The sequence below is a fragment of the Culex quinquefasciatus genome, chromosome 1 (genome assembly GCF_015732765.1).
Source record: "Culex quinquefasciatus strain JHB chromosome 1, VPISU_Cqui_1.0_pri_paternal, whole genome shotgun sequence".
NCBI classification, from domain to species: domain Eukaryota; kingdom Metazoa; phylum Arthropoda; class Insecta; order Diptera; family Culicidae; genus Culex; species Culex quinquefasciatus.
In genome coordinates this window covers 16,529,212-16,541,764 of record NC_051861.1, presented here as the reverse complement: position 1 = coordinate 16,541,764, position 12,553 = coordinate 16,529,212, and the positions used below count along the sequence as shown (strand labels likewise).

The window sequence follows — 12,553 nt, the reverse complement described above, 5'->3', positions numbered from 1 at the left end:
GTCCCCAGGTTCAAATTATCTTCACACGAGTAGAAAAAGAAAACTTCATGAAGGACGCGCTACGTGCGGGAAATCGACAAAATGAAAAACTATTTCTATTTCTCGGGCGAAGGTTTGGCAATCAATAATTGCAATTTTCTCAAGACCTTTTTCCTCAGTGAATCCTCTCCGATAGGCATCGAATCGCAAAAAGAAACCTCATTTATCATCACGTGGTGGAGGTTTTCGTACTTTTTTTGTCTCGTTTTATGTGGGCCCTTCGGCGTGATCGTGACAAGAATGTCCAGAGATGTTGCAGCTCGTGGGGGTCCAGCTGGCAACACTGCTGTTTCGGCGCTTTATTGATCAATTTAGGTGCGATTTGGTGGAATTAGTTCCCGTGATTGCAATTTGTTACGATTTTGGGAATTGGGTGGGAGGGAAAGTCCAGATAAATGTGCTTAAATGGGAAAATAATGAGTTGGGACCACTCTGGTTGGCTTTTTCGAAATATAGCACAAATCTCAGCACAATGAAGATTGCTCTAGTTTTTAAGGCATGAAGAAAATTTTCAAATTCATCAGCATTTCAGTGAAATTTACAAATACATGGACATCAAACTTTCTAAAGGCGCCTAAAAGTCATTATAACTAGGTCCGGTTCGACGAAATCTGTGTAAAAATAACTCAGAATTAAGTTATCTTGAATATTCGTGTAACTAAAACTTGCCAAAACGAAACAATGCCGTCAAAGCACGCAATCGCCGGGGTGCAGTTGTCAATCTTTGCCATAATGGCGGCGCTGCCATAAAAACGGCCTCGCCGTTCATAATCCAACTCATCGCGCACTACTCTGACAGCTGCTGTTGTGCGATGTAAGCTCGCATGGTGTTGATGGCAACAACCATCGGTCCTTTAGCGTTCGTGTCCCTCCAGGGTAGTTCACAACGGTGGAAAATCCTAAATCACGCCACATACGCCGGCTGGCGAGAATTAGCAGTAGATAGTGGCCGGCTAAGCTGCTTTACCGGCACGAGCGTAGCCAGACCCGCTATGATGGTGCGAATGACGGTCTCGGTTGCATAAATCACGGCGCACGTAGCGTCGTGCTGGGCTTCAAGGGACCAAGATTGGTGGGGAGGATCCGCCTTTTCGGGCGCCATTATGGCACCCGTTGACAGTGTGTGACTTCTGCTTGTCTGTGACAAGCTTGACAGAACGCGGAATGTGTGGATAATAATTTCTCCGAAATGTGCGATTCAAACCATTCGTCGACAGAACTTTTCCATCTCTTCGGTGACACAAAAAATCTGTGTTTGTTGGGGGGTTGCCTACATTCCGGCGATTCTAGTGTAGAACTGCCGCTCGTCGCATTAACGAACAACAGATGGCGCTAAGCGCTTCGGTAGCGTTCGCCGGAAAATTGATGGCAATCGCGAACGGAGGAGCTTTGAAGCAGAATCATGAACCTTTTTCGGGGATTTTTGGATGTTTCGTGGTGCAACGGAACAGTTTAGGAAAATCTGAAATTAACTCCGCGTCAAACAGAGCGTAAGAATCACCCAGAACGAGCAAGAACACTCAGGTGGAGCTGCTGATTTATTAAAATTTACATCTCCTGCTGCTAGCGCTTCGGGGAAATCCGCAGAATGCTTCCGCTTTGGTCCTGATTTGTTTTTTTTCTGGTGAAAGTTGCTTCGAAAACCTTTATTTGGATAAGACCATCTTTGACCACGTTAGATCTAGTTGTTTATATTGAGCAATTTTTTATAGCCAACAGAGGAATTCTCTACGTTTTCGTTCTACTTTTCATTGCATTTTAGAATGTTTGAATTTTTGTCCATCAAAATAAGCCATTTGCATAAATTACTCCATAAACTGTCAATTTTTTAGTACAAGGCAGTCTGTGGTCCACTGAAAATAATACAATTTAACCCTAAAATGACGACTTTCACGACCCAACAATGATCGAGCTCGAACTGTTACAGCCATGCGTAGTATATTGGCTGACATATCAGGCGTTATGTTAAAAAATCCAGCTTGATGTCGCCTAACAAAAAATTTTTGCTAGAAAGAGATAGCAGATCTGATGCAAACCATCTCCCAGCAGCCGTGTAAACATACTTTGAATGTGTTGGTAAATTTCTGACTGGAATGCCTTATTAAATATCCGTAGGATCTGTAGCAACAGTACTCAAGTCGACGTCGTCGTGCTATCTTGTCGCACCCGCCATTTCGACGTTCCGAGAAAAACGCATTTTAATGTTTGACCTTGAATAAACGAAAACTAGAGCACGCAATGTAAACAATAACAAACACGTTTTGTTTGGCTGACCATTCTGTGCATTGTCCCGAAGTTTGGTTGAAATTGGTTGCTGAAGTCTCGAATTATAATTACAAATGTTTACGGTAGTCGAGCTTGTACGTGCGTCAAACGCATCCTGACCTGAAATCCCTTTGGCCAATTGTCGCACTTATATCAGTTTTCAGGGAGTGACAAGATAGCACGACAAGATTGAAACTACTTTCATATGTAAAGTGACAAAAATACACGGAGTTTTTTCAGTTTTTGTTGAATATCTCAGGATTGAAATCGAATTTTGGGGATCTGTGAAGGTCAAAAGGTGAGGCATTGTGAGCTACACAAAATGGCGTCCTGAACTCAATTTGGCCCAAAATGCACGTACGACAAGTTAGCACGAAGACGACGAAGTGACAGTTCAAGTCAAGTAAAAGGGTGATGGACTGCGCCCTATTAAACTGTTACTGCGGATATTTATTTGGCCTTAAGCAGGGCCCGGGTTCGAACAAGGGACCGGTTGTTGCGTTTGAAACTTATTATGATTAGAATCTGATTAGATTCCGTTTCATAATATGAAATGAATTGACTGGGTGACAGCTCGTTCCAAGGGGATGAATAAATAAAAAAAATGCGTTTTTATGCAAAAAGCTAGAGAACTGCTCAAAACCAGTTCGTCTGGACCCGATGGCTGATTTTACTGTAACAATTTTATGGGAATTCCATATACACTGTAACGGGAATTGCAGGCACCGGGTTCAGACTATTACTCGTGTAATTGGGTCCTAAAATGAAGCTTAGATTGCTGATATTATTGTTTACAGCGATTAAGCTTATTTTTCTGAGTACAATTACCCTTTGTACGACCACATAGAGTTTAAAATGGATTTTTAAATCAATTTTGAAAAATTAATCTCGCGGTCCTTCTTGACAGAAAAGCTCCTACTTGACAGCTCGTTCCAAGGGGACCATAGTTAATCCATCGAAAAAATGTTGTCTTGTCAAAAAAAATTTTTGCGTTTAAATGAAAAAAAGTGATCAGAAATGGTTTTTAATCGTGTTTTTGAACGTTGTACATAAAAATTGACATAGGGCTTTAGTACCCAATTGGTGGTTAACAGAAAATTATCAAAATTGGGAAAAAACGACGTCGGAAGAACTATTATCAATTCTAATAAATCGATACGATTTTTTTTCATTATGTCAATAATTTCTCAATTGAATGGCTAGCCGCTTCAAGTCCCCACCGTCGAAAATCGGTCCGATTTTCCGGGTTGTTTGCTCAAGAATAATAAAGTATACACCCTTACCCGAAAAAGAAACACCCAAATCCTCATAAAAATTTCCGTCTCGAGTGTACGGTTTGAATTTCCAACTAGGAGCGCTGCCGACGCATCAGAGCAAACGAAAGGGAAAAAATCCGTCCAATTTGATGGCACTCAATCACGCCATCGATGGACTGGCGGGCGGCGGAACCTAAACTCCTTCCAGGAGGAAGCGCACTCACTGGTAATCCCTTCGAAATCTGTGCAATGAGGCCCATCGCGGGGGACAAAGCAAAGAAATGTTTTTTTAAACGGATGTATTTATTCATACTGGATTACTTGTTTTTCTGGCTTGTTTTGCTTTGTTTGATGATTTAACCCACTTTTGGGTGGTTTTATTTTGACAGCAGTGATGCCAAAAAGACGGATTTTCTATTGTGATTTTTTTTTATTAATTTCTATCAATATTTCATGCCACGTGAGAGCTACCCGAAAATTGAAATATTGAAATCAGAGTGCAAATTGACAGATTGATACACGGTATTTCAAAGTATTCGAGTTAAACATTTTATAAGTAGCATGCTGTCTGATTGCATTGCGCCCCTCCCACACCTCCTCCTTCTTCACCAGTTGGGTTGAATTCACGGCAACGAAGAAAATAAATAAATGAATTCCTCTAGTTAGAAGGGTGAAACATGCAAAAGTGGAACCGGCTTCTAGCTTGCTATTTACTTTATTGCCTCGTTCTGCTCCAAATGAAAATGCTTTGAAGAAGAGAAAAAAAAAACGAAACAAGCGAAATAAAATAGCCATCGTCTTAATTGAATTTCAGCTTGTTGCGTAGCGCGTGTTGCCTACCTTTAAGGCGCCCTCTTCGTGCCAACATAGTACAAAGAGCGACCCGCATCGAGCGACGGGTTCCGATTCGTTATTAAAGTAACGTGGCGCGCGGAAGTTTTCCTTGTTGTCTACTTTCCGGCGCCGTCCTCCTCGTCGGTTGTCAGACAACGAGGAAACAAAATGAAACCGAGTAACAATAATTAATTTATACTTCTGGAGCTTTGTGGGAGATGCTCGTCGCCGCTGGTCAGAATGGAACCGTTGGGGACAGGGCAGTTCCGGAACCAGACGCGTTGTCATGTTTCATCACGTTGATCGCAGCGCCTGAGAGTTATGCAACGTGCAAAACGGCACCGGTTACAGTTTAATTTGGTTTGTGATGGTGGTGGTCGAGGAGCAGGGGAATGTCATAAGATGGGTCTGCTCTCCTGGTGATGACAGCTTTCTGCAGCTATATGACGTGGCGTAAATTGTCAGTTAGCGTGGGGGTTTGCTCGCAACTTGCAAGTGTAATTTCTTGACGTGAATTATGCAATCTGATCCAAATGTGTAATTTGATAAGCGTGTATTGTTTTGACAGCTCTAAGAACACACTAAATTGAAACAAACTTTTACCCACATTATCATATTCAAGATACCAGACCATGATGGCTGCCGTCTCGTGCAGACAATCTCCCCCAGTCAACCACGGGAAATGAACTTTGCATGTATATTTTGATCCGGCGAGACTCGTTAAACTATATCCGAAAAAAGAAAGAACCTCCACGCTGTAGTCGGTGCATGAATGGAGACCGTTGAACCTAACCTCTAAATCGAGACCCGCTACAACGTGGTGTGACGTTTGACTTGAACGGACTTGTACTCGTGCGACAGAATGATAGAACCACTAACCAGACGTGACTTGATTGAATGTTTGCGTGTCGGGCTTTTTTCGTTCTCGCTGTGACATTTCTCGTGTTACTGCCAGGCTTGCCACAAAATACAGATTTTTCAGCACAGGCCCGAAACACAAACGATTTTTTTTACAGTTAAAATAAATTTGAGCAGTTTTTGTTAAATTGGCCAAAAAAATAAACATTGTTAGCATCTTTTGACATGTTCAGTTTTTGGTAAGAATATTATTCTTTAAAGTTATACTCGATTGAGTGTTTGGTATGTGCCAAAAAAATCTGTATTTGTGGCAAGCCTGGTTACTGCTGCTGTTTGGCTAAGAGCAAGCGCCCTCTTCTGGCGAGCTTTTTTTTATTCCTACCCATAAATCAGGAAGAACGGAAATGTTGGTCCGACACTCATTTCCGAACCAGTGTACAATATATCACATCTTGTCAATTGGCACAAAGCGAAGCCCTCGTGCAGCCTCGCTTTCTCCACAGAAATAGCCAATTTGGCCGAGTTAATGGGAAAACGATTCTTCCGAGGGCGCCCTTTGTTGACGTAATGGCAACTCTGGTGGTAAACCGGCAACTATTTCGACTTTGGCGACTTTTGAGCTGTGCCCGATGCCAATGTTGGAGTCGACGACGGAGAAACGTGACCGCGATCACAAAGCGCCAAACTGCGGTGGCGCCCCCTTTCTGTATGGGAGGAGGGTATGTGTAAGCTGAATGGCTTTCTTGAGGAGAAATTTGGGATGTTCTTAGCGAAATGTCTCGCTTGTGCTCGCGCGATTGGGTACATTTGAAAGTCAATCGTTTTAAGATTTCAAGTGTATGAAAACAATTATCAATAAAAGTACACACAATTACGGAAATCTGCATTCCCTGATGAATATTATGTATCATAGACACATTCTCCGGCAATGTACACCTTAGGATGAAATTTTGAATAGCGTGTATGAGCTATTTGGATATTTTTCCTCGATTCTAGACTACTTGAAGCTTCAAAAATCATGGTTTTCATTAATTGATCATTTGCATATCATTTTGTACAAGTTGGTTAGGTTATGCATCAATTCGTGATAAAATCATCGTTTTAAAACATTTTTCTAAAAACTCCTGGTTTTCAGCGAAATAAAATCCAAAAAATATTCTTTTGATTGCATTTTGTAGGTTTTTAGTTGTACTAAACGGAAATGTCATGGGTTTGCAGTTTATCTTAAGTAAAGTATTTTTTCAAACTAGTGTAAGTTTACCATTTTATTGCGTTGCAACGTCACGAAAAAGGGACATTTGTTGATGTCAACAAAAAAACTAAACATTCAATCATTTTGATATTTCGGATGCTCTTTGTACTTGGAAAGAGCTTTCAAATGCAATCTAGAGCGACTTAATTGGTTGTCTAGATCCAAAGTTACAACAGGTTTAAGTTTGCGTTGCAACGTCACGAAATTTTAAATCATATTGGTCACATGGCAAAAAAGGTGTATGCGTAGTTGGTTGTTGAAGATAAAAGGGTACTAAATATTACATATTTTTTTATATAATGTTTCCGAGCATATTTACAGAAGAATTGTACATGGGTCATTCACAAATTCCGTCATTTAAGTTTGTATGCAACTCGAAAAACAAAGTATTTTATGAAACTTGTTGAACAAATCAAAATAGACCGATGTTCACAAGGGGAAAAATTCTAAAACTTTCAAAAAAGTAATCACGTGGTTACTGGATGGCCCCTTTATGATAAACTGATTTACGTGAGGGTTCATTCTAATACAACGCAATGATTTTTTTTATCCCACACCCTTATGTAAGTCAAATTACAGTGAAATTCATTAAACAATAAAAATCACGTGATTCGATTGTTTTTTTTTTCACAAACTTTTGTCACTCTGTTTTTGGACGAACCCTTACTTAAATAAGTTGTATGCAACGTTTTGTTGTTCACAATTAAAAATGTTATGTTGCGCAGTTAACCCTCTACAACCTAACCCCGCCTCTAGACGGGCTTCAATCTAAAAAATCGCTAAAAATCCATTTTCCAACCGATTTTTGATCTTTAAAAAGCATTGAAAGAAGAACTCTTAAAATTTTAGAAAATTTCAGGGTTGGGAGTTTAACTTGTTTTATGTGACTTAGCCAGTGTTTTTAAAAATGTCATTTTTTAGGGGTCAACTTTGGCTGTGGTTTTTACTAACATTTCCTATACTTTCAGTAAAAAGAAGTATGCAGTAATTTTTGTAGTGTCCCAGACTATGCCCCTACGCATTTTTTCGCAATTTAAATGATGATGGTGCCATTCTATAGCAGAAAATGTGAAAAACATGCAAAAAAAAAATTAGATAGGCAAAATGTAATTATATTAGATGGTAGAATAGGCCAAATACTACCAAAAACAAACATAAACTAAACAAGATAAATGCAAATTAAAATACTAAAAATAAAACGAGAAAACCATAAAACAAGAGAAGTAAAGTTTTTCGTAGAACAAAAGTTGCTCAAAATGACCTCCTGAACACGGGAAAAATAAATATTTTCGAAAAAAAATTTGGGCAGTAGAGGGTTAAACAGTTATATTATTTCCTCAAATTTAATTTAAACAGCACAAAAGTCAACAAAAAAAGTTACGTTGTTTGCAGATCTCCCCTTAGGTTCCATGAACAAACGATATGGGCACTTTATTTATAAATTCAAAATAAGCCCTCCTGAAAACATGAAGCTCCTCACCTCCCTTCTAAAATTTTCACGTGTTTTGTAAGTTGCCCAAAACCATTAAAATATTAAGGGAGCGTTCTTGCATTACGTAACAAAACATTTATATTTTTAGACCTTCTCCACCCCCTGGAAATACATTTCCGATACCCTTTTTTTGTATAAATCCTCGAACCCTCCTCCCTCCCCCTTGATATTACGCCGTTACGTAATGCATGGACGTCCCGTTACATGGATAGAGGACGGGAGAGGGGGGGGGGTTTCCTTCGTGATAATGGAATAATACCAAAAAAAATATTTTGAAAACCCTTTGGAAAACTTCGTAAATCGTACTGCAACTATGAAAGCAGAATAGGGGGTCTAACATGGGCAGGCCAATTAATTCACATGTCCTTGTACTGTCTATTAATGTCTTATAATCAAATCTTAACCTACAGTTGTTCAGCCTAACAAAAACTATGATTTATTTTGAAACTATTATTTCGTGACGTTGCAACGCAACGAAAAACCCTGTTTTCAAAAACAGAGCGTTGCAACGTCACGAAATGTAAGCTGTCTTCAAAAATCGAGGTTTAATTTTTTCGAAAAACTAATGATTGCATTCGATTTGTTGGCCAATTTTACACTTAAAATGGAAGAAGAACTCCAAATTTGCCTTTAACAGAGCAGAGTTAATGGCGAAACATGAATTGGGTCAGAATTGAGAAAAAGTCACGCGTTGCAACGTCACGCTACATATCCCCCTCTCAAAAATAAAATATTCGCTTAAAATAATGTTTCAACATTGTTTCTTATAGGAAATTTAATGTACTTTCCGAATCTGTAATAACATATGTACCTTTTCAATGTAATTTTTGAGTTACAGCCGAAATACTGAAAAAAGAAAAGTGAAAGCGTTGCAACACAGAGTAATCCAGAGGACGCACTGGCCTTTAATTTATGGTTGCGTTACGCGGTACATCGTGGTACATCCCCCCTTCAGGAAAACTGTCTGTAGGACACCATTAAATCTCAGTTCACTGGATTCGAGGCGTTACGTTTCCAAGCTTCTTGACAGTTGTTGCCGTATCAACAAACTCAACAAGAAAATTCAAAATTTATAATTCTTGTTGCTGCCCTCGCACTGTTTCCAGAGTTTTTCAATCCGTTTTCATTGAACTTCTAAAGAAAGTAAGTTTCTTTTCATGAAAATATAACAGCTTGCATAGAATTTTCAAAGGTATGTTTGCGCTGGTTTTTTTTTCAACTTTGACTCTGGCTTTGTCATGTGGAGCAACAAAATAATAGTATTTATTTCCCAGTGCAAAGAATCAATATTTTTATTCAAAAAGTGGGCGTCATCAGAAGCAAGATTGCGTTATCCGGTTATCCGTTTCGAATATTAACCAGCGGTGCAAAATTCTGACTGAGTATGAGGGGGCATTTGTGGGGACACATGGAGGCAGTCTATCTCGCTAAGGGAAAGGGTCTAAATTTAGAAAGTGGGGGAGATGACAAGGTCCCATGCCTCCACCGGAGTCGGGGCTTCGGATCTCAACACATTCTTTTAATTTAAATCTTTGAAATTAAACCATTTTTAGCACAAGGACTTGCAGCCATGAAAGTCACATTCATATTTTATTTCCACTCTTAACATAAAGTGCCACTCATACCTCCCAAAAAAAGGGGTCAAGAAATTGCTTTTCGAACAGCATAACAAAAGAAAGGTAACCAATTTTAGGGCTTATCCTCGTGCTCCTCTCTGGCTCGCTTCCGCTACCACTGCTGCAAATTTAAATTTTCTTGTCCCCCTTTCTTTAGGCAGCGTACAAACTTTACAAACAAATAAACATTTTTTTTTCTAGCGGAGCTTTTCCGGACTGTCGATCTTTGATTTGTTATTGCCACCATCAGAATCTCCGTTTAAAATGCAAAGGAGTCGCACAAATCACGATCATCATGTGTCCTAGAAAGATGAATTTGAATCAATTTAGAAAAAAATATATATTTACTGCAAAGCAACTCACCATCAGAGCTGGTTTCAAAAAGAAAATTGATTTTGTTTGTGTTGACAACGGAAACCTAAAAGTTGCTACTAGATCGTTTGGATTTTTTTCGTAACGCCTGCATCGAGAATAGAAACGCCTGCTACCGTTACGAAGTCCAACAACAACAACTGTAACGCAGCCACAAAATTTGATGACTTTAGTTCGGACTGGTCCCTCTGGATTACTCTGTGGTTGCAACGTCACGGCGGAATGTGTCCATAATTTTTTTCTGTGTAATTATTTAAATTGAGAGCGTATAAAAAGACACGTTTGGATGAAACTGCACGTTCAGATTCAATTAATTTGTCAAATACCTCGTGCAATTTAGTTCAAATATCCTTGCAATTAAAAAGAAGCATGTTACAATATAGTTTTTGCAGGAAATGCAATTTCCTCTGGTTCATTCTCTTACCTTTATCGGATGACAACAATCAGTGTTCTTGGAAATGTTTTGATTAAATTGAGGCACCGGCTCTGAGATTGGTTAGCAAGAGGCAATAAGTCGAAGCTTCCGGCGATGGCAAAATATGATTTATTTATTGTGATCAAGGCGGTTAATTCCCTGCTGCATCAGAATTACTTTCTGGGAAAATTTTAATTTCAAAAATCACCCAGAATTGTGCTTTTGAGTTTCAAACGAACGGAACTCTGTTGAGTTTCTTCACAGAAAATCAGTAGATCAACAAATGTTCGAGGAATTGCTGGTTTTAATTAATCGTGTAACACTGAGCTGTCACACGGGCCGCTATAATGGCAGCGATGGGTTCCCATAACGCACCGGATTTGACCCTTCCAGCAGGTTTGTATTTCTTTCTGACCTCGCTTTAAGATTTCAGAAGTGCTTTCAAGTTTGGTGGTATTTTTTCTCCTCTCCGAAGTAGGTACATGTCCTTATTGCTCCATAAACCGCCTATAAAACGCTCCATTCGCTTCGAAATTCATCGCACCGGCTTCGAGTGCAACGGCAGCAGCAGCTGTTCCGCATCGGTGGAAAATGGAAAATTCATATCAGGATGGGCGATAAAATCGATAGACTTGGGCAGCCGTGTGGAAGGGAAGAGGATCCGACTGGTGTCCCGAACGTTCCGATTTCCGTCACCGTTGTCCATTAAAATTGATGTAATTTTGTGTTTTCCCTTTTCCGGCGACCGTTATTTTTTGTTCGGGACCGAAATTCGAACGTAGAGCGATGTTTGTTTTTTAAGATCTTTCAAATGAAAATGCACCCAAAGGAAAAATATATCTCAAAATCTGCAACATAGGATTTGCTGCAGAAAATGTCATATTTTATAACATTTTTTGCAGCAAGCCCGTAGATCATTTTTGCCCGCGTGTAAAAATTTCAGCGATCTGCAGTTCTCACCAACACATATAAAGCTGGCCCGTCCCCGAGCAACACTCCAAAGAGAAGCATATCTTGGTGCTCTTTCACTTACTTTTCATCAAGCGTCCATGGCGCGGTGGTAGCGTGTCGGATTAATAACCAAGAAGTTGGTGGTTCATTCCTCGTTCTGCTAAGTGTTTTTTTTTTGTGAAATACAATCAAAAAGCCGTCGGTAATGTCGATAATTGTCGGTAACGGGCAAAAATGTCATACTCCTATATCGCAAAAAATGCATGAGGACAGATTTCATGCAGATTCTGATATACTTTCATGCCGCCATGCATCACAATCATGCGACTGCCAGTTGGGTGTGGTGAAGCAAATCGGGAGGTTTGTCTCGAAATGTGTTCAACTTTGTTTTTTTTTTTCAAAAATGACTAATTATTCGACAACGTGCATAGAAGCCCTTAGCGCATAAATGCCTTTGAAAATGGAATCTTAAATACAAGAAAGTACAAGATTCCATTATTTGGGGCATCCTTGTTTGCTAAAAAGCAGCTTTTATGCACTTACTTATTTATGGGATGAAATTTTATTTTGTTTCCCCCCCAACAGCTACAGCTTTGTGTCCGTCTGAGTGGATCTACCTTTCTGAGCAGACTTGCAAAGGTTAAACAAGGACCCGCTAGAACTTGGTTCCGGCATTCTGTCCACGATTATCCTCTCCTTCTTTTTTTTTTTTTTTTAAAAAAAAGAACTTACAGCTTCTTTGTGAATGCAAAATCGATTTCCTCTCCTTCGCTTTTCAAGAACAACTCCGGTTTTCTTTCTTTCGTTAGAAAGGAACTCTTCCAGACGAATTACATCTCCGCCAGAGCGGGTAGGTCTTTGTTAGTCATTCTCCGCAGCAGCACTTACCCCGTTCTTTTCGCAGACTCCACCGGCATTCTTGAGATCACCGGTCCAAGCTAGACCGAGGGTGCCCATCTCGAAGTCCCGGTAGGTGAACATGTAAGCCAGACAGAATGCGTCGTAGTCTTCCTCTGTAAAAAGTTAAAAAAAAGTTTTGATTAGAAAATTAGTGTCGATTTCTAGATTTTTTCAAAGGTCCTATAAACTATTGTGTTTCATATGTTTATATTGTACGATCAGTTCCTAGCTGGACTCGGTCGCTGGAAACGACCGGCGACTCAACGACCGACGAAATAGGCGGCGGGCATAAAAATGTCAAAA

At 39.8% G+C, this 12,553-nt stretch overlaps 1 protein-coding gene across 2 annotated transcripts in view; it reads right to left on the bottom strand.

Moving 5' to 3' along the window:
• LOC6051155 overlaps positions 1–12,553 on the bottom strand; it is a 263,249-nt gene that overhangs the window by 33,585 nt on the left and 217,111 nt on the right. For both annotated transcript variants that reach the window (XM_038248624.1, XM_038248626.1), the window contains exon 8: positions 12,239–12,363. In XM_038248624.1, the coding sequence (XP_038104552.1) occupies positions 12,239–12,363 (125 nt within the window). The remainder of the gene's footprint in view (positions 1–12,238; positions 12,364–12,553) is intronic.